This window comes from Mus caroli, chromosome 5 (assembly GCF_900094665.2).
Source record: "Mus caroli chromosome 5, CAROLI_EIJ_v1.1, whole genome shotgun sequence".
NCBI classification, from domain to species: domain Eukaryota; kingdom Metazoa; phylum Chordata; class Mammalia; order Rodentia; family Muridae; genus Mus; species Mus caroli.
Genome location: NC_034574.1, coordinates 44,040,192 through 44,062,926, shown reverse-complemented (window position 1 = coordinate 44,062,926; position 22,735 = coordinate 44,040,192). Strand labels below are relative to the sequence as shown.

The following is a 22,735-nucleotide window of genomic DNA, read 5'->3' as shown; positions in this document are numbered from 1 at the left end:
CTGCCAAAGGGGTTGTGCTCACTCATCATAAAAATGGGAGTGGTTGTCTCCCCCAGAACAGATTATATTTTCCCACCGTGGTAAGTCCTTACAGTGTCTTGATGAAGCTCATATTCTCTTCTGGTTGGGGATGCACAGTCATCTATAAATCATGGTCCTTTGTCTCTCTTCTTATTTATTTTTAAGGAGACATGGGTCTCACTTTGTCCTTGAGCTCCTGTCCTCACATGATCAGTCATCTTGTCTCAGCTGCCTGCGTTACTGAGGCTACGGGCACTTTTACATTGCATTCGGGCTTGTTTTTATATGCATTGAGTGATCACTTCAATCTTTGTTAGTTTTCCTGTTGCAGTATGATTTCAGCTTCCTGTGGCCCTCTCAGCATTTTCTACATATGTCTGCCCTTTCCTTGGTCCTAAGTGAGGCCCCTTCCTAGGTACTGAGTAGACATCTTCCATCCCATCCTGCCTGTTCTAATTTCACACACATCTAGCACTGTGAGAAGCACTTTGGCAAAAATCAAGTAGAGGAAAGGGGCTCACTGCGGTGTAGCCTTGCAGGTTACACAGGGACATTAAAGCAGGAACATTGAACAGCTAGCTATAGGCACTTCCATAGTCTGGGACAGAGAAAGTGTGCTCATGCTTGCATGTGTTTAGCTTGATTTATCCACTCTCACCCAGGTCAGGATACAAAGCCTAGGGAATGGACAGCTCACAGTAGACAGGGTCTTCCCAGATCAATCACTGTAAGACAAAGCCCTACAGACATCCGCATATACCAGCCTAATGTAGAAGATCCTTGTGGTGGTATGAAAGAAAATGCCACCACCCACCCCATAGACTCACAGGAAGTGGCACTCAGGAGGTGTGGCCTTGTTGGAGTAGGTGTGGTATTGTTGGAGGCAGTGTTAGTTCACTTCCTGCTGTCTGCCTATCCAGATGTTGAACTCTAAGCTGCTTCTGTGGCACCAGCTCTGTCTGCATGCTGCCATGCTTCCCACCATGACAATAAAGAACTAAACCTTTGACGCTGAAAGCCAGCTTCAATGAAATGTTTTCCTTTATAAGAGTTGCATGGTCACAGTGTCTCTTCATAGCAATAGAAACCCTAGCTAAGGCAGCCCCCTCCCCCAGGCTGCTCAGGTGATTGTAGGTCAAGTTGAGAGTTAAAACTAAGAAGCAAAACTGCCACTCCATCTACTTCCCTGACCCACAGGATTGCTTCCCTGGATTTTGTCTCCAGCAGTCAACGTTCCTGAAGTTGAACTGAATAGTTAGTGCTCTTAAAAGTATATTTTAAACTTCCTTTCCAAAAGGAAGTCTTTTAGTGACATCTGACATCCAGGGAGTGGTTTCTATTGACAGCTCTCATGGTTCTGATACATTTTGGGTCTAATAACAGCAAGCAGCTGAGGACATCTAATCTATATCGTTCCATTTGCTTGTGATTTTTTTTAAAACCCCATCTGCTTTTAAGTCTTGTTCTTTTTTCATCTTTGTGGAGATGGCACAGCACACTAACTTGGTCCTGTGTGAAATGATAGTGGGCGTCAGACTCTTCCATACAGTTTCTGGATCAAAGTGCTGGAAGCCTGAATAGCATTCAGCTTGTTGTCTATAGATCGTGTCTTGTTCACATCATTAGTATAGGACAGAAATGGGTCTATATAAGCTCTATAACTCTGGCTGGGTTTGAAATTTCAAAGGTGTCAGCAAAAATATTGATTATGAATGGGTTTTAGGTTCATCGTGATATATGATATTAAGCACCCGCTGGTTCCACAGCCCCCCATTTCAAAATTGAGTATAAAAGCTGTCTGCAGCGTAGATTTATTCCTTCCTATCCTGTTTTCCTGCACAAAATCCTTAAACACATCCAGTAATGTGTAGATGGAATATATTAACTTGAGGTTGTAAACTATATTTTAAGGTTACAGTTATAACTTTTTAAGTGTGATGAAATGTCTTCCTTTTTACTTTCCTCAATAAAACCTATCATTTATTGCAGTAAAGCCTTTATGACTGAGGAAATGACAGTCCCATCGCTGAAGCTATACCAAATCACAGGCAGAGCCATTCAGTCAGTGCCCACCAGTCCTGTGCAAGTTTCTTCCTTAGCTGAGTTTCATTCTTCACTCAGAAATGGCATCTTAAGTCACTGAGCTGGGTAGAGTGTATATTTTCGTGCAGATTTTTGGGTTAATGCTTACATATTCTTGGCCATTGTCAAACATAGCAGCTTTGCCTATTAGAACATGAATCAGTATAGACAATTAAGAGAATCCGGGAGTGATCTTCGTACTGTCAGTCTGATATAATATTCTCCTTTTTAGTCTTAAGGATGCTGAAAGCCACTTAAAAAGTGAAGTGACTGACACCGTCACATTGTAGAGTCTCTGTTAGTACCAGGGCCCCAAACATGACTGTTCTACTTCTTAAGGCGACAACATCGGTTGCTCTATGTGCAGTGTTTGATCAAAACCAAACAAACACAATAGGTAAATAGACAAATGTGCTCTGGAATCTCAGATCACCTCGGATTTCTTTTAACTTTTACTTCTGGGAATATACACATACTCAAAATTAACTCGATCGAAAGCAAACATTCCTAAGATTCATATGTTTACTACTGGGGGCTGGGTACACCCTGAAAGTAAGATATTTCAGAACTTATAACATGAATTATCATCAGTCAGAGAGAAGTGAATGGCAGCCTCTTCACCATGGCAACGTTGAAAGCCTTGTGGGTCTCCTGCTTCTGTTGTTTACTTGTTGCTACATAGAGATTCTTTTCTGCCCATGGTATTAATTGATGCGATCACATCCTTTCCCTAGGTAGCAGCTTCACTGGATGTGTAAAACCTGCCTTGGATTATATTTGTCCTCCGACCTTCTTTTAGTATCCTCGAGCATTTGTCTGTTGTCTATCATGTTGAAACCGTGCCGTCAGGGTCAGGATGCACTTGGTATTATGCCATATTTGGTGACTGTGAGCGCAGGCTCTGCCTGATCAGAGTAATGAGGGCTGGGACTCTTGCTCTGTACTGCCTGGCTGCTGGAGAAGCCTGCTGGCACAGACACTGGGAGCTGTATGCATGTCTCAGTTTCTCCTAGCCTGAACCAACTACTTTTCTTTCTTTTAAAGATCATTGTCATTTTCAGTTAAGAAAACACTAAGAAATGCTTTTGCACCTTGTTTTGTCTCATTCCTACACTTTTTGGCCTTGCCTTTGCTTCAGTGATACCATGAAACAGGAGAGAACGCTACCTAATGAGATTCTTTGGTTGCAAGGTATATGTTGGCTGCACAGACACTGAATTGAGGAAGGACATATACATCAGAATCAGGCAAACAAATCCTGTATCTTAATGGCTGCTCACTGAGTGTGCCATGCCTTTTAAGTTTTCCTGTTAGTGTTTATGAGGCGGTTCTTATTCTTCACATCTTCTGAGTCAGGGACGTCTTACTGAGAGCTGGCGAGACTTGCTGGAGAACAAGAGAACTTAAAAGTGGCAGAGCTGGGGCCTAAGCTTGACTCAGAGCTCACCAGCACATCACAGAAGCTGCTCTGCTATGTTATCACAGGGCAGGGATCCCACTGCTCTTTCCCTCCACCCTGCCCTCCCTGCGTTCTTTCTTTTACAAATCTGACTTACAGCAAAGACAGCTGGATGACAGCTGGCTTTTCTTTTTACTTGTTAGATTAATGAAGAAGTCATGTTGTACACAGAGACACACACCTACAATCTTGTCTTGCAGAGGTACCCTGTTTGTCTTTGTGTCTCCATGTAATGACTGTCGTACCTGCCCAAAGGGCTGCCCCTGAGTGGCAACATCATGTGTGATCCAGTTTTTTTGTCCCAAATGACAGTTGTGTGACTCTTGACCAACCTGGTTGGATATTGAGAAATGTGGGCAGAGCAGACATTGTTTGGGTTCAAAATCTGGCTGATGGAGCTGCACTCTCTTGCAGAGGACAGGAGTTCAGTTCCCAGAACCACTGTCAGGCGGCTTACAACTGCCTGTGATCTACAGCCCCATGGTAGCTGACTTCCTCTCCTAGTCCCTGAGGGCACCTTCACATATGTTGTGCATAACCACAAGTACACAAACATACATAAAAGTAAGAATAAGTCTTGGAGGTCTGCCTGCTGTTTGCTAATGTCATCTACCTGCTGACTTAGTTCTTGTCTCTGTTTCTTATTTTTCCTCCTCTTCATGTCCCCCCTTGAAGCAAGGTGTTCTCACCTTGTTGATGGCCAGGTGCTTAACACTGTAGAAAATTCTAGACTGTAGAAAGGAAGGAATAGAAAATAGATGCAGTCTTTTTGTTGTGGGGAGTCCTGTCAGGGGCAACCCCCTGTGGTTTTAGTTTGGTTTTTAGTGAGCACTCTCCTCAAATGTGAGATAAGCCGTGAAGATAGAGCAACCCTGTTGGTCAGGGCAGTGTGGGCTAAGGCAAAGGAGGCGATGCACACATGTGTGTGCATGTGCACACAAACACACGCACACGCACGCACACACACAAAGCTAGTGCATTTGCATATTGTTAAACTGCAGGGAAGACCTAGCAGTGTCCACACAGTGCCTACAATATATTTCTTTGTTAGGTTGGTATTTGGGGGGGGGGGTCACATATCATGTTTTCTATTCAGTCTCTAGTTTTAACATAAGTTCCTGAGCTGACTGAGTGAATCAGTCCATGGTGACCAGCTTTACCTTGTATTGAACCTATAGCTTTTGTCACTTCCTTGTCCTCCTTTTTAGTGTTTTTATCTAGATATGACAAGAATGATTTAGGATGGGGCAAGATATGGAAGCTATTTTGGGAAAGAAACTGCATTATTCTGAAGTGCCTAAAGAGTCCGGTTAATGATTTCTGAGGATTCCTTCTGTGTTTAAACAGCATGAGCTCAGTCGCTCTGATGTTGAGGGTATGTGCTAGACAAGTTATATATATATATATATTCTTGTCATTTTTAGGATTTTAAGCAACAACAAGATCTCCGAGCTGAAGAATGGTTCATTTTCTGGGTTAAGTCTCCTCGAAAGACTGTGAGTATTCTCCATGGTCATTTCTCCTGATTTAGATAATATGTTTTCATTGTAAACCTGCCAATGGAACTGCCAACAATTTTAATAAAAATTAGTTTTTGCTAACATTTTATTATGCAGAAGTTCGGGAAGTGATGCTTAAAGAGAAGCAATTTGGATTCAGAGGTCAGTACACCTCCTGGAAAGAGTCAAGTACTAATCCCAGTTCATATGGGCTTCACGTTTGGTCATGGTGTCTGTGCTCTGCCGTGAAGTGATCAAGCGATTCCGGCAGTAATGGGCCAGTCAGTCCTTAGTGATGTGTTGTACATGACAGAACAGTGATAATGAAGGAGTCTGTGCAGATCGCTTCCAGTAAAGCTGTTTACCAAATAAGCTCTGGACTCAGCTGACCACTCACTAGCTTAGCACAGTTGTTTTGAAACTGTATCCTAAAATGATAGTGTTCTGAATACTGCATTAAGGATCATGTTTAAAATTGTACTGGTAGGTGTACATTTACAGGAAAACTTGGAAGTATGTTAGGGAGCCATGTCATAGGTGAACATTTCTGTGACATTACAATATAACCTAGTTTTTGATTCTCTGCTCTTCTCATAATCCTGACTTTTTTGTCCCCAGTTTTCTCCTCACCATTCACCCAGGGGCCTCTGCAATCAAACCTCCTCCAGCACTTGATTGCTTCGGTTGCTGAAGTGTTGCTTAGACATACACCACCTAGACTTCTGCGTCTTTTTCTGCATGGCCCTTTTCTTCTCATTTTACTGCATGACTTTAAGTTATGTGCATATATTATTGATATCCAGATAGTTTTATAGTAGTACATTTTCATACTTTATGCATACATGTACAAAGCATGTGAACATGCAGAAAGACAAACATGTATATGCATAAACGCTTTCTTGGCACTTCAGGCCTTAGTATGCACATATTGTGTGTTTGTGTGTATTGACTTATTCCCGTCATGATCCTCACAGTCCACAAATCTAGATGTTACCTACATCCTCAACTCCAGGCCCGACTGTGCTGAGACTAATCCTTTGTACACACACTGTGGTTGCTTCAGGAATAGATATATGGATCAGTTTGGTTGAGTGGAGATGTGCTTGAGGCTTGAGGGAATGAATTTCCTCGCTGTTGGGAGAAAAGAAGGAGCCTGTCCTGCTGGGAGCAGTTCACCCGAGTGGGGTGAGGAGTGACTCTAAAGTTCACCAGAGTGGGGTGAGGGGTGATTCTAAGCAGGGGGAGATACTGCTGGACCCACCCACTAGGCATTAGAATGGAGAAGGCAACATCTTCCCATCAGGCATTCTTCATGCAGACCCGTGTTGTCAGGAGATATCTCAGCATGCTGGGCGTTTAGTATCTGCCGGGCTGGCAGCTGAGGGGATCCCCATGCTCAGAGGAAGGGTGCAGGCACTTGTGGCTTATCAGCGGTGTCTGTTGTGTGGAGACACTGTGCTAGGCTTCATGTGGTTGCTCATGTACACATAAACACTGTGGCTAGCTAGCGTGGCTGGTGCTCAGTGCTGCACTCGGAATTAGGCCTTTCTTCCACATAGTTTTTAACTTGCTTTGTCTTTGGCCATAGTTTCTGCCCTTTGTTCATAATAAATCTCTATACAGAGTTGAAATAAATTAAGTTGCCATCGTGGGTCTATTAAGATGCATGAAAGGTGTTTTTTAGCCTTTTTAATACCTGAATTCCAAAATACCACCAGGCTTTTATGAGTGAAAAAACAATATGCTTATACAGAAGACGGAGTTTAGGGTTTCCTGCTGACTAGTGTGGTTCAGTCCCAATTCTTAAATCAATCTCATGTGTTATGCTGGGGCCACTTGATGAACTAACTCAGCGCTTTGTGTCAGCTTAGGACAGAGTGTCTTTAGCTCCTAACAGATGAAGGGCTTTGGAGAAAGAGTTCTTCGTTGCTAAGGGGATATGGGAGCACAGTGTCTGCTCTTCTGTTCCTTTTCTTTTCATGGATCTCGGCACCTGGGATACCACCTCATGAATAAGGATTGTGCAGTCCCATTGCGGAGGACAGTGGCTCTGAGAGGTGTATGGAGCCAGCCACATTGCTCTGCTTCTCTATGTCTTTAATGTGAGATGCTAGTTTTATTATTACGAATTACATTTGCTACTGCATTTGTTGTTATTTCAGACATGGATTCATTACGTTGCCCTGGCCTTGAACTTCCAAAGAGCATCCCTGCGTCCTGAGTGCTGGGATGGCAGGCAGGGCTGCCACAACCCAGCCAAGGCAAGTTTGCTTGCCAGCTAAGGGCTGTTTGCACTTAGAAGAATCTCATCCCATAGGTCATGGACTCTTCCCTAACAAAGTCCGTGCTTTTACTGAGCATCTTGGTAATTTTTTTCTGTTGTCACAATAAGACACTATGTCCAAAGCAATTTTTAGAAGAGTTTATTTAGGTTTAGGGTTGCATATGGATAAGAGTCTGTTGTGGCTGAGAAGATTGACAGCAAGAGGCTGGGTTAGTAACGGAAGCAGGAAACTGACAGCTCACATCTCAACCATAAGCGTGAAGCAACGAGGACAACCTGGAAGTAGATGGGACGTTTTGCTCTCAACACACTCTTTTGGTGCTATGCTTCCTAGCAGGGCCACACAGCACCTAGACTTCCTCCAAACACTGCCACCACCTGGGAACCAAATGTTTAAATGCCCGGGACTGTGGAGGATATTTCTAATTCTGGCCACCACAGGGACTTTTCTGTTGCTGCCTAGAAGGTCGTGGAGGGATTTATGTTGGCTTACTGTTCACCAAGGCAGAGAGGTCATGGGAGCCAGGATAGGCTGGGAGGCTGGAGCAGCTGTTATCACCACACACAATCATGACATAGTCCCATGGTGGTGACAGACAGGAAGTGTTTCACCTGAAGCTGGCTGGCTATAACTCTGAAAGGCCAGCCCTGCACCCCGAATCACAAATCTCAAATAGCCATACCTCCCACCTTAGAGCTTTCTCATCCTCCCAAAACAGTGCCACTATCTGGGGACCAGTGTTGCCACACCTAAGCCTTAGGGGTGACATTCTGCAGTGAGACTAGGCACTTAAAACAGGCCTTCAGTTTGTAAAAGCAGGTCTTGGGCTTCTTTTCAGGTAGAGTTTTATGACCTAATGCATTGTGATTTAGCAGTACATTCTAAAGTTAGACTGCTGTGTACTAGACACACTTTGCATTGTTGGGGAGAGAAATATTAAATAGGAGAGTCTGACTATAAATATTTTTTGGCAGTGTCTGATTAATATGGCTATTATTAAATATTATATAATATGTCAAGAATTCTTTATTATTAAAGAAAAAGTGTATCTTTAAATCATATTACACTGCTGAGTTATTCATGAGAGGTATTTTGTGGAATCACACACAGTTTATCACTGACCACAGATTTATGAACTTCTTTAGTGAAATCAGTTTCTCTTGGTGAAGCTGCTTGGAATCTGAGAAGGGAAACTTATGCTTTAAAAAATAGGGCTGACATTATATATTTCTATTTGCAGAGATTGTTTTTTTTTTAGTTTATTGAAAATAAATGAAAAATAGGGGTTGTTTACGTTCAAACACTTACCTCTTTGAGGTGGACAGTGGTGCTCACCTGGAGAGTGGAGAGATAGGATATAGAAAAGTTAAGGCTGCCGACGTATGTACCTTCTATTAAGATCTTACAAACTTAAGCTAGTTAGGACGAAGAGAACATCTTATTATGAAGGCTTGCATAGGACTGAAAAGCCCATGTTATCTTCCAAATCAACAATTTACTCCCATTCAGCAATTTAATGATTATCAGTTTAAGACCTCTCCTCATTAGTGTATGCTGTCACATCACATTTGAAGTGTCACTTGGAAGTCAGTGACAGACAGCAAGACACTGTCCTCTCTGAGAAGTGTTAGTAGCATTGTGTGAGATCCACGTTCTTAACACTGTCTGGCTTGGTGAGGAGGAGCTGGGTGGCTTTTGAGGCTTTCTGTAGCTGACTGATCCTTGTATAGGCAGGTAGAGGTTGTTAAGGTACTGTCTCAGCTTTGCTTTATTGTTTTATCCATTCATCTGCCTATGCACAAACCCTCTGTAGACTGGGTATCGAGGATGCTCTTGCAGGACTCGATGTTGGGGACAGAACCCAGTGGCTCTAATGTGCCAGAGAGGCTTTCTGCCAGGGACTGCATGCCTTTCTAGACTCGCTGCAGAATATGGCCACAGTAGATGAAAGTGGGAAGGCTTGAGTGTGGGGGAGACAGACAGGATCAGGGTCTCAGGGAACTTTGCCAGTTGCTCTAAAGACTTTGCCTTCTTTTTTCCTCCTCAACCGATGGGAACTTGTGGAGGTTTTAACAGAAAGACGTGATCAAAATTCTGCTCAGGAAGATGAGTAGCAGTGGAGAATAGCTGAGGAGATAGGATACATGTGCAAACTGTGTTAAAATCCTCGCTCAGATGATGCCATGGGGGTTGAACAGGACTCGGGTGACTTGAGACATTATTATCATATACAATAATTTATTTTTCAACTTCATTTTCAAACATCCAGAGAGGTTGAAAGAATATTACCTCCAGCACCTTGATTTAATGATGACCAACTTCATGGCGTGTTTGGTTATCAATTTTTCAATTGCTCTAGGTATAAATTTATTTAGTTCCTTTAATGAATTCCTACTGCATGAAAAATGTGCTTAAATCCTGACATCAAGAACCTGACTGCATTTTCTTCATTTTTGTGCATGAGGGTTTGTATGGAGGAAAGATTGATTTTGGCCCCATTTCAATCCAGGTGAAAGTTGGGTGGGTGTGCAAAAGTGGCTCACACCGTGGCAGATAGGAAGCAGAGAAAGGAAGGGCTGGTGGCTCGCTGTTGATCTTCAAAGTCACTCCCTTAGCCAGTCCCTTCTACCAGGGAGGCTTCAGCTCCTAGAGCTTCTACACCCTCTAAACAGTAGCACCACCCACTAGAGAGCAAGTGTTTCATACATGAGCCCATGGGTACATTTCATTTTCAAACCATGACATTCAAGGGAGTGTCCCAGAACTCAGTGGAGGCCATGACACAGACAGGATGCATAGCAGTGAGATTGGAATGGTCCTCGTCCGTTTCAAGTCCATCTTGTCCGCTTCATGGACAGAGTGGGGAGTGAGGTATGAGGAAAGCTGGCTTATAGTAAGCGAGTGACTTCTGCCACAGGTGAGCAGAGACCAGCTTTCCCAGGATGTGTGTGTGTGAATTTCCCCAGGCCACCTTTCCGGAAAATGGTCTCTGGGTTGTATTTTTGCTGCTTTGGTAATTACGCCTTTAAAGGAAAACGGAAAAAAGGTAGAAAAGCGTGTGTGAGTCCCAGTGCACACAGTTAGTTGTCTTAACTGGGAGGGCAGTAACGTGCAGTGTGCCTGTCAGATGAGATGGAAGAACACCCAGGATCTTTGCTCAGCTTCCTAAGATTTGTTGTTTGGAGTCTTTTCTTGAACATAAGCAGACTGGGAACCTCTGCTGATGAAACCTGAGCTGCCGTGGGTTTGAGAAGGCTACCCGGAGACTGTGTCTAAGTCTTAGAGACTTCATGAGCATGGGCTTGACTGTCGTTGGTAGAATCATAGTTTTTAGATACTCATGAGGCAGGCCACCTTTGTGTTGTAAGAACAGGTATTGTTAAAGTCTAGGATCTACTTCTAGGATGACCTCTCAAATCTCAGATGAAATAAACAGAAGGGACTCTGGAATTCAGAGTTACCTAGCGTTCTAGCTTGGTGAGCATTCCTTCCCCCATTTATGTTTGGCTGCTATTGTATGTGCCACCAACCCATGTGTGAAGGGAAGTGTCACAGGAGACTTGAGTGGCTGTGTAGGTCAGGGTTGCCACCATTAGAGACAGACTTGAGGAGAAGAGAAGCTTAAGGACTTTGTGTCTGTTTGTGAGCATCCATCTCGCAGACAGAGGACCAAAGACTGAAGTTGGTCCTGGCACATTGGCTTACTTAGGGCATCTGGGAGAGACACCTACTGGAAGGAGTGTGCTACTGTATGATTGGTACAAGAGCTGGCCTTTGCAGAGGTCTAAGCTAATACTTAATTGTCTTCAGAGGCCTAACCCTCTCGTAGGTTGCTGGGTCTGGAGACATGACTGTGACATGGAAATGTCACAAGCTTCCTGTTTTTCTGATTTTGGGCTATTATATTGTGATGCATAACATGTTTATTTATAACCTCACCTTATGGAGAACATCACTATAGAATCCCAGGGAGGGAAAAAATATAAAAAACAAATCACTTGACTTTTAGAGTACATATTTTAAAGATATTTTTTGAGTAATTCAATTTAATGATGTTTGTGATAGGCACAACCACTGATATATATTATATATGTGAGATATATGCACACATACAAAAGTATAGCATGCTAAGGAGGAAATTATAGACATAATGGGTGTGTGGTCCTGGAAAGCTGCCTCAGTGGTTACAGTGCTGGCTTTGCCCGAGTGAGGACCAGAGTTCGTGTTTACTAGAATATAATCTATATAAATGCCTGGTAGGCATGGCGACCTGTCTGTAAATCCAGTGTAGGGAGGATGAGACAGGAGCTCTCCAGAGCACTCTGACTTGCAAGACCATCATCAAGCCCTGTGTTTTTGAGCATGATTCCTGACACCAATCTGGGGCTCACACATGCATGCACATACACATTTGCACATGCAGCCACATGCACATGCACTCTCCCTGTATGCATACATGCTTACAAACAACGCATACCACATATACCACACATACATAAAAATGGCAAAAGAAATTAAAACAAAAAAATTATACATTTGTTTTAAACTGGCTGAATATTCAAGATGATTAGGACACTAACTTTTTATGACATCTGTTTTTGTTGCTGAAACAAAAAATCTTTGAGGTCAGATTTCTTTCTTTCTTTTTTTTGGGGGGGGGTTATTTTAAATCTTATCCCTTTTTCTGATTTCTCCTCCGAAAACCTCCTTCTCCCTCCCCCTGCTCACCAACCCACCCACTCCCACTTCCTGGCCCTGGCATTCCCTTAACACTGGGGCATAGAGCCTTTACAGGGCCAAGGGCCTCTCCTCCCATTGACGGCCGACAAGGCCATATTGTGCTACATATGCAGCTGGAGCCATGAGCCCCACCATGTGTACTCTTTGGTGGTTTAGTCCCAGGGAGCTCTGGGGGCTCTGGTTGGTTGATATTTCTGTTCTTCCCATGGGACTGCAAACCCCTTCAGCTCCTTGGGTCCTTTATCTAGCTCCTCCATTGGGGACCCTGTGCTCAGTCCAATGGTTGGCTGGAGAGCATCCACATCTGTGTTTGTCAGGCACTAGTAGAGCCTCTCAGGAGACCAGGATATCAGGCTCTTGTCAGCAAGCACTTGTTGGCATCTACAATAGTGTCTGGGTTTGGTGACTGTATATGGGATGAATCCCCAGGTGGGGCAGTCTCTGGATGGTCATTCCTTCAGTCTCTGTTTCACACTTTGTCTCTGTAACTCCTTCTATGGGTATTTTGTTCCCCCTTCTAAGAAGGGTTGAAATATCCACACTTTGGTCTTCCTTCTTCTTGACCTTCATGTGGTCTGTGAATTATATCTTGGGTATTCCAAGCTTCTGGGCTAATATCACCTTATCAGTGAGATGGCTCAGCTGTTAAAGGCTAGGCTCACAACCAAAAATATAAGAGGTCAGATTTCTTAAGTTTGAATTTACAATTTGTTACTCTGTGCTGGGGAGATCTTGTAGTAACCTTTGCTTTGGTTTTTCTCCCATAATGGTGGTTCTGTCTACAGCAGGTAAGTGTAGTATGCTGAAATATTTGATGTCATGGTGACTGTCTGACTAAATCTTACTTTTCTTTTCACAGGGACCTCCGGAACAACCTTATTAGTAGGATAGCCCCAGGTGCCTTTTGGGGACTGTCTTCACTGAAGAGATTGTGAGTTTTGAATTGCTTGCTTGTGAGTCTGAACCTTTCCTTCTACAGTTAGTAGTGAACTCCAGCTTGACAAAGAGGCTCATCTGGGCAGGTTTCTGCCAGGGCAGAGAGGAGTTAAGTGCTCTGTCGGTGTGCTTTGGATGTCTCTCTTGTACTAACAGACTCATTACCATGTCAGCTCTGTCGCCATAACTCCTGTAGAGACAATCCTCAAGCTATGACTCCAGTCAAACTCTTCTTCTTTTGAGTTACAAAAATTCAGGCTCTCTATTAATGATGTAATGGCTTGCCATTTCCTTGTGTACTTTTATTTCAAAGCCTAAAGAGTTGGTTTTATTACTCTGAAAGCGAACCTCTTGCCACAGTTTCTCACATTTGGGAAGTTGAGGAACTAAAGCCGCATAGACCACGCCCCAGCCACACAGTGTTCTTTGTGCACACATTTGCTGAGCTCTGACTGCTTAACCACACCCACTTCTGTGGAAGAACTCAGGCTCTGGATGCATCCAAAAAGCTGTACAGGGGAGAATTGACCTCCCAAGTTCCTGGCTGAACTTGTATGGAAAAAAAAAAAAAAAAACACAACAGACTAAAGAGTGAAAATTTGATTTGTTAACACACATGTGCTGTACAGTGTGGGTGGAGTCAATAATGAACAGATGTCAGACAAGGACTTAGGACTCTGGGTTACTGAGCCTCTCTAAGAGGGGATAAAAATACTTTTAGAGAGAAGTAGCAGGAAAAGGATAAAGGAAAAGGACTCTGGGACTGTGCAGAGTAAGGTAAATGAAGAATGAATGCTAAAGTGCTACCCTGCCTGAAATTCAAGAGCTGGGCCACATTCTCAGCACCCCTCCCAGTCACTGATGCTCACATTCCATGATGTTTTTCCCTCCGACATCTTCCGTCAATCATTACACGTTATCTCTTCCCTGTGTGGGTCACTGCTGTCTACACAGCCGCTTGGGTAACAGAAAGGTTAGTATTTATAACACCTCCATGCTGAGATCCAGGGCAGAGGAGCTTAACTGTCAGTTAAAGACAGTTTCCTGACAGTGGTTTGAAGGTGCCGCAGAAATCCTTAGGCTCTTGCTTAGTTCCTTATCCTAAATAATGTCTCAAGTACTGCTGTCTAAAAGTTTAATAATCCTGTTCAGTAGCATTTAACTTAATTACTGGTAATTGTGCTAGGCTTTGCCGTAGCTTGTTTGCATTGCATTGCACAGTGAGGGCTCTTCTGGTGTTCCTGCCTTGTAAGGTAATTGCCATTTACAGTGTTCTTCCTGCCAGAAGATACGTTCTTAATTCCAAGCAGCTGACTCGTAACTGAGCTTATGGTGTACAGCTTGCAAGCTGAGGGAGTCCTACGTGGAGGCTCAGTGGGATGTACAGATAGCCATTTAGTCAGTGGTTGCTAGCTTTTATAGACCCAGACGCGCTTTCTTGCAGGCTTTAAGTCCTTCATTTCAGTGGCCGCACAAAGTGTTTTGTCAGTGTCTGTGGTTTTGTCTGTACGCATAGATAATTAGAGTCAGGAAGATTAAGTAGCTTTTGAGAGATTAACTACCAGGAGTAGTTGAAACTCAAACCCATTCACTTTCTTCTTTGCTTTATCAACGAATTTAAGCTGATTCTCAATCCAAATGAAACTCACTATCAATACCTAAGTTCCATTTAAGTAGGCATAGCTATAATGAAATTGTTTCCCAAAGAGTCACTGGTAATTACACCACTGAAAGCTCAGAAGTGAGCCAGGATAATGAATAGGACCACGGCACTCTTGTTCAAGCAACAGCCCACAAGATGATACCTCATTTTGTTAAACAGTAAAACCCAGAAATAAAAGAAAAATCCACATTAAAAAATCCGACACAATTAAGTGCTTGGCTTTAATATCCTAAGGAGCTCGAGCAATGTGAGCATAAGAGCAAGCTTTGTGTGGCTTAAAGTTACGTTAGCCATAACAGCGAAATCCGAGCTAAAGCATCCTGTTCTGCCCAGATAACTTAGGGTGGCTTTTGAAATACATAAGGGAAAAACTCACTGAGGAGATACTCGGGTCAAAAGCTCTGTTCTTGGAATTTAGAGTCAAAACCATGCATTTTCTGCTGTGACCAAGTGCACAGTTTGGAATTTAGAGGCTTTTGTTTGGAAATAGGCACTTTAAGTACCCTCTTCCTTTTATAGTGTAGCTTAGAGTGTAACAAAGGATGTATGTCTCCATGACAGATAATGATGTGGACATTAAAGGAAATGAATAAATATTTTTGAGACTTTAGTTTATATACATTTCTGATTTCTCTATTAACATTCCAAGTGAAAATTGAATTATTCAAAATTTAGCAACTGATACAAAGAATGATTCATAGGAGTTTTTCCACACAGAGTTGTCAAGTTCACTGTTTAACAAAGATGCAAGGTGTGCCATTCCGGATAGATGTTTGAAATAGCCTTCCTACTCACAGTTTTCCTGAATCCCGGAAAGTTCACTGCATCCCTTGCTTCAGGTGTGAAGTAAAATATGAAAGGAAAGATGCAACAATGAGTCAGCTAGAATTTCACCCCAGGGCAGGTAGGAGGACTCCTCAGGCAGAAGCAGTTGTGTCCCGAGCCTTACTGAGTTTAGTCTGTGGAACACAGTGTAAGACAGTGGGAGGAGAGAAGTCTGAGAAGTTTGTCTGCCAACCTCCATGTGCATACTGTGGCACTTGCATACCCTGTGTGCATGCATGCTCTCTCTAATATTAATTAGTAATAACCAGTTAATAATTATGCATAAATAAAAGGGGGCACTTTATATATTAATGAGAGGAAAATATTTAGAAGGTAATGTTTGCTAGGAATTGTTAAACCTTAGGGTTGACTGGCAGGGTAATTGGGCTGTTATCTAGATGTTGAAGATCATTTGGCTTGAGAGTAAATGACAGATTTGTTAGGAAAAAGCTAATTTAGTGCCCCCCCTTCATTATAGTCAGAATGTCTGAGTAGCTAAAGGATGGAGTAACAGAAGTCATGTTGTTAACACGATTGGATGATTGGGCTAAGTTCTCCGGCCTCCCACCTTGGTTGACTTGCAGGGCATCTCAGGAGTTCTGGCACATAGTAAGATAGAGTGAGTCTTGGTTTACTACTCTAGTTTTATTTTGAAGAATTTTGTAGAGTCAGTGGTTGGAAAATAATTAAATAGCATCTTGTCTCTGTGTACCGAAAGGTCGATAAGCCAAGATCCCTTTTCTGGAGTGCCCTTCGTATCTCGCTTGAGGGAGGATGAAGAAAAGAAGGGTCTTATTGTTCTTGACTATTGAGTCTATGGAGCCTGTATTAATTAAGAGAACTAATTAAAGACACACCCTTCCCCCTTCCTTTAGGGACCTGACGAACAACCGAATAGGTTGTCTGAATGCAGATGTATTTCGAGGACTCACCAATCTGGTTCGGCTGTAAGTACTATTTCTACCCTATTAAAATGTAAGGTATTTGAACCACTAGGTACTCACGAGGCTCTGAGCATCAGTGGGTTTTAATATTCAAGTAGTAACTGTAGGCCTTGCAGAAGCCACAGGGACAGGAAGCTTACAACTGGGTCAGGAGATACAGTGTCCTCAGAACAGAAGATGGGTTCAGAATCCCTTATACTAAAGGAGTACTTCAGACTTGAGGTGATCTCATGTGCACAAGGAGATGCTCTGCAGATGAGCCCGAAACATAAACATGAACTCCATTTCTCTTTCATAATCACCCCTCAGTCAGAGCCTGCAGATAGTCTCACATAATATTTCAAACACTCTATTGCATGAAACACAAGTTTCATGGTACAAAATTTTCCATGCTGCTGTTATGGAGTTCAAATATTTTGGAGCATTTTGGATTTCAGATTTTCTTATTTAGGATTCTAATATACTATCTCAGCACATCAGTCCTGCTATCTCCCTGGAGGTCATTGTGTACTGATTTTTCAGAGTTGGTGCTTGTGTGGTAGCAGGGCTCCCATCCCAGTCTAAGAACTCATTGTTGCAGGTGTGACAGGAGCTGACCCCCTGCCTCAGCCCTATCATTCTCTCTCCTCCCTCCACAGTTGGCACTGTCGTATTGAAGGATTCAGCCCATACCTCGGAGGAGAGTTTGACCTATTCACCACCCCCAAGTCTCTGCCCCGTGCCTTCCTGTGTCCTGTTCTGCCCCCACCTCCCCTTCTTGAAACTCTAAATTCATCTATCCTTGGTGCACAGAATAGAGCCTGTGGTGTTTGAATGGTGCTGTCATTTTTTTCCAGAGACTTCCGTACTACTTTAATGTTAGAAACCCCCGAGTGTGTGCTGTATATCCTGAACACTCACCAGCATAATATATTAAGTACCTATTTTCTATATTTTTATAATGATAAAATTATACTTAGTGTTGAAGATTTCAGTGCTACAAGGTAATAAATATACTGTTCTTTTTATGTGTGAGCCATATCCTTAACTTGTCAAAATTTTAAGTAAGATACTATTCTATGGATGGAAATTCTTTCTTCTTCTCTGTATATGTATATGTAAATACATAATCTCTTCCTATATGTGTGCATGTATATGTATATATAGCAAAGGCTAAAGAACCATAAAGCGTGGGATACCTGTTTCCTATCCCCTACCTTTGAGAAGCACTCCCCCAAGGAAGTTACATTGTGCCTTTTTCACTCTAGCTCCTGGGCACGTAATGACGTGTGGAAGACGCTTTAGTCTCTCATTTCACACCATAGTACTAACACTGTTGAGTTTAAGCCTACACCTTGCTGTACTGTTTACACAGTCAAGCATTTGGATGGGAGAGGGGCAGGAGAGCTTGCAGAGTTGCCTTTTATACCCCGAGCCCTCCCCACCATAGGGCATATTACTTTGCTTACAGTTTCTCTCAGTCATGAAGGCCATTCTTTCTTCACCTATTTATGGTTCCTTTTCTGAATGATCCTGAGTGGCCATGTGATCAGGCCTTCTAGCGGGAAATCCATAAGCAATCTCTCGGGTCTTCCTGATGAAGGTAGAAGAATCTTATCTAGCATTAAAGTGCTTTAAACTTTTGCCTAGTGCACTGTGAGGTGGAGACTGCTACCCTCTAGCCGCATGGAGGCATCTTCACATTCCCTTTTTTAAGAATTCTAGCAGCTTTCATGAATTATTCTTTCATTACATTTGCTCTGATCATAAGACATTTGAGATGATATCAGATAAATACAAGTGATGTGGAGCTGAGTATTTTAAGAAGTGAACCTGTTTCTTCTTCCTCCTAGAAACCTTTCAGGGAATCTGTTTACTTCACTGTCTCAAGGAACTTTTGATTATCTTGGCTCGTTGCGGTCTTTGTAAGTAAGAATTCTTTTTTTGTATTTAATTTATATTCAGTTTTGAAAATTAAAAAACGAACAATTGCTATGTAGCTTAAGAGGTCTTATGAAAAATGTTTTGCAGATTTGCCAAAGTTAGGGTTTTGCAGGAGCCATCTTCTGTCCTGAAACCCACGAGGTAAACCTCAGGAGATATTTCAGTTGAGATGGCCATCTCTTCTGAATGTGTCCTTCCCAGCTGTGGTCAGAAAGAAGAAATCTGTGGAGTTGGTCCTCATGACTCCATTTTGAGATCCACAAGTTTTTGTTGTTGTCTAATTAATGCCCAGGGTATAGCCCATTACTCCTTGTAAAAACCCTTTTCTGGGACTGTTTTATAATTTAAGGGTTTAATTTTGTCCCTAGTTTCTGCTCCACTTTAACTTCCCAGCTTGTTTCTGCTATTCTGAGAAGTCCCTCAGAGGACGATCATCTTCACAGTATATTTCCAGATAATCCTTACTCTATTTTAACCTATAAATTGCACTGCTTGTTTATTAGAATCACAGATTGTCTATCACATTTTCATGATGTATAATCCATTGGGTGGAGCCATTTTCCAGGGAGCTCTTTCTTTGCCAGATGTCTTTGTTTAGTAGATGCTGCCTCCCCCCCATATCCTCCTCCCCTTACTCTCAAAGCTGGCCATTGCACATGCCAGGTAAGTGTTCTCCCACCAAGCTACACCCCAGGTTTTCCTTGACTTCAAATAAGATGTCAAAGGATTACCTTATCATTGAGCCTCAGTTGCAGGAATCTGGGAAATAATTTCATCCAAGAAAGGGGAGACCTTGGCAGTGCTTTTCCTCATGAGTTACAGATGCACCAAACCATTCTTATAGTAATATTTTAAACGTTAGCATCTCTTTGCTCAACTGTATGCTTCCCCTCACCCACTTTTTTGACTAAACTCTGAGATGACCCCATGTGCTAACCAACTGTGAGTTAGAAGCATGCCCCCCTCTGCACTTGGTTGACCTATCTTTAGGCTCCATGCCATAGGGATGAGTTCATACTGATTCTTTGATCCTACTCTTAGATATGCTGTGCTGGCAGGGGCAGTCTCCATAGTTACTTGCATTAGCTAGACCTACCGCACTGGGCGTCATAGGAATAGGAATAGTCATTGCTTAGCCAAAGGAGTGCTACCATTGATGGGCTGATAACCTAATCTGCCAGTCTTTTAGGAATATAAAGCCAACTGTTCTGTTAAACGCATAGTCTCTGTTTTTGTTCATAGTGACTTTAAAGTATTCTTACTTGTAGCGTACCCACTATATAGGAGAAGAGTATCATAGAATGGTCCCCACCTTTGAAAAGCTTACAATCCAGCCAGCTGTCCAGAATATGACCACAGAATAGGCCCTTACTCCTTCATGTTGCTATTTCATTGCCAAAATCAACAATAGAGGTAGCAGCATTTTGTCCAGGAACATGGAGTGATGCTGTAAAATTTGGGAAGGCTTCAAGATCCCATATTATTATCGTGTGCTTTACAGTAAAAAGTAAAGGCTTGCTAGGGTGGGTTAGGACCTGGTTTTCCAAAACCCCAGGGTTGGGAGATTTGCATAGAAGAGAGGGATAAGAAGTGCAAGTGGGTAGGTTGGTGAGCAGAGGGAGCGGGAAGGGAATAGGAAGTTTTTGGAGGGGAAACCAGGAAGGGAGATAACATTTGAAATGTAAGTAAAGAAAACATCTAATAAAAAAAGGAAAAATACATAAATATTTAAAAAAGGACAATGTTTAAAATAAAAAAAACCAAGAAAGCTGTCTGACAAACTGAGTGTTTTGTTTTGTTATTTATGTCAACTTTGATAAGAAGGAGTCCTAGGATCATGGGAGGTATTGGTAGGATCTGTCACTCTGAAAGGACTAACCAGTTTACGATCCACACCTTGTGCTTTACAACAAGGTCAACAGTTCTAACAAAAAGAGGCCAGCCCAAGCCCACAGCTACACGATGCTTTCACAGTCCCCTAATTTGTGTGTTGCAGAGAATTTCAGACTGAGTACCTTCTGTGTGACTGTAACATTCTGTGGATGCATCGCTGGGTAAAGGAGAGAAACATCACTGTGCGAGACACCAGGTGTGTTTATCCCAAGTCACTGCAGGCCCAGCCTGTCACGGGGGTGAAACAGGAGCTCTTGACTTGCGGTAAGGGAGAAACCGAACTGAGAAGTGTTTATCCTGTTTTGATATGCTATCATGTTTTCTTGACAGACTCTGAAGTTCTTTTGACAGAATCTCGGCACAATTAATCTGGAAGACTTTACTAATATGCCATGTAAACCAGTGGTTAAGGTAGCCAGATTAGAAAACAGTCTTCCCGTGGACTCTAGGGTGGCTCTTCTTGGTTCTCAGCAGGTTGAAAACCAGTTTCAGAGACTAACAGAGTGCTCATGTGTGCTCCAGCAGGCAAATGGGGAACTTCCTGAAGGATGTTCTCACTGTTTAGTGGTAGGAGTAGGACTCCATAGTAACCTCTGGGTTTTGCTTGTAATTTGTGTTTTGCTGTGTTGGGAACCAAACTAGCCTTACACAAATTAGGCAAGTGTCCTGCCACTAAGTCATACCCCTAGCCACATAATATGACCTTTGAACTATGGCTCAGCCGTATATGTCAGTCCATAAAGTTCATACAGGATTGATAGAGTTAGATCTAAGAATTCTATATCTTAGAGTTAATTTAAAGGAATTGATCACTTTTATATAAACATATGCTGAAGTTCATAATTATAGAGAAATAGTTGAGTGACATTTGGCATTTCCAATCGGTAATGTAGCATGCAGTTATTGAAAATCATGAGTCTGGGGAATTTCTGCAAGCATGAGCGAAATAGCACAGTAACTGTGTAAAGTGATAAAGTGCACCATAGGAAAAAGGAGACATGTGGCGGACACAAGTACATGATCTTGTCTTTCTCTCCCTCTGCTTATTACTGGGAGTATTGTTATTTTACAAGCAAGGTATGGTCTGTGAATGAAATGAAATGAATGAAAATTTTATATATATATACATATATATATATATATATATATATATATATATATATATATGAAACTCAAAGAGAGCAAACTGTATACTACTTCATGCTATTCAGGGATAGCTGGTGTTGAGAGCTTAATGCAGCTTTTCCTGTATTTTCTCAAAAACAAAACGAAACAACAACAAAAACTGCCATCTTACTCTTAAAGATAACTTTCTGAAAGTTGAAATAATGTAAACTTGCTTTCTTGTATAAAATAGCCCATTGTGTAGTTGTAATATAACAGCTTTCTTTCTGCATTTTCAGCTTGTTAATAATTTCTCACTCCATAAATAACACAGTGATTAATTTCCTTGTATATATTTTTGCATATTTTTTCGCTTTGATTTTTATATACTATTGCTGTCAATGGAATTGTTGTGTTAGATAAATGAGCTAAAGATTTTAGCATCTTTATAAGGAACCAGTGGTATTTGTATGCATTTGTTTTTATGTATATGTAAAGTCTTTCCCTTTCTGACAAAGGAAGGAATTATGTTGTAAACAATGATTGAAAGGAAGGATTTTTTTTCTTTAAATGTTTTAAATTTCTCAATATATATATGTATGTGTGTATGTATATATATGTGTGTATATATATATATATATATATATATATATATATATATATATATAATTTTATAACCAGAAGAAAGCATTTTAATCCGAGGAAATATGACCATCAAAATGTATTTATTCAGTAGCTCCAGTCTCTAGCTCTCAGTACTCTGCGTTTGGCCTCTTTCTTTGCTTTCGTTTGTGTTGCTGTGTGGTTAGGGCATTGCTGGAAAGGAAGAGCTCTGCATACCAGGAATGAATGTCAGATGCTTTCATTTTCAATGTTGTTATAAACTGCGGCCTATTTGCTTTACTCTCTTTCTGTTATAACAAACTGTACAAAGGCTAGAAACATTAGCCATAAGAGAGATTTATATACTGGTTCACAGTTTTGGATTGTGGCTCAGGATCATGCTTCTGCATTGTTTTGGCCTCTGATCAAGACCTCCTGGTAATAGCATCATGGTAGGAGTATGTGTGGAAGGAGAAGATGACATCTCAAGACCAGAAGCCAGATATCAGCCTCTGGCTGCTATACCAGCTTACCCTCATAGACTCATTCCAGGAGATCAGTTTCTGAGGGCAACACCTCCCATAACCTAAGAATCTCCCAGGAGACACATCCTCTTAAAAGTTTCATGGCCTTGTACATTGCCACACTGGGCACCAAGCTTCCAGGACATGACCCTGGGAGGTTGGGGGCCATAGCTCCGACTGGACTGGACCAGCACCCTGGGACTAGCAGTGGAAGGCAGGGAACTGAGGCGTGTG

General features: G+C 42.1%; 1 protein-coding gene across 1 annotated transcript in view; it reads left to right on the top strand.

The window, feature by feature from the left end:
- Positions 1 to 22,735, top strand: part of Adgra3 (adhesion G protein-coupled receptor A3) — a 96,901-nt gene that overhangs the window by 27,072 nt on the left and 47,094 nt on the right. Inside the window, exons 2-6 of the mRNA XM_021162897.1 lie at positions 4,987 to 5,058; positions 12,946 to 13,017; positions 16,386 to 16,457; positions 18,287 to 18,358; positions 20,374 to 20,534. Coding sequence (XP_021018556.1) covers positions 4,987 to 5,058; positions 12,946 to 13,017; positions 16,386 to 16,457; positions 18,287 to 18,358; positions 20,374 to 20,534 — 449 coding nt within the window. The remainder of the gene's footprint in view (positions 1 to 4,986; positions 5,059 to 12,945; positions 13,018 to 16,385; positions 16,458 to 18,286; positions 18,359 to 20,373; positions 20,535 to 22,735) is intronic.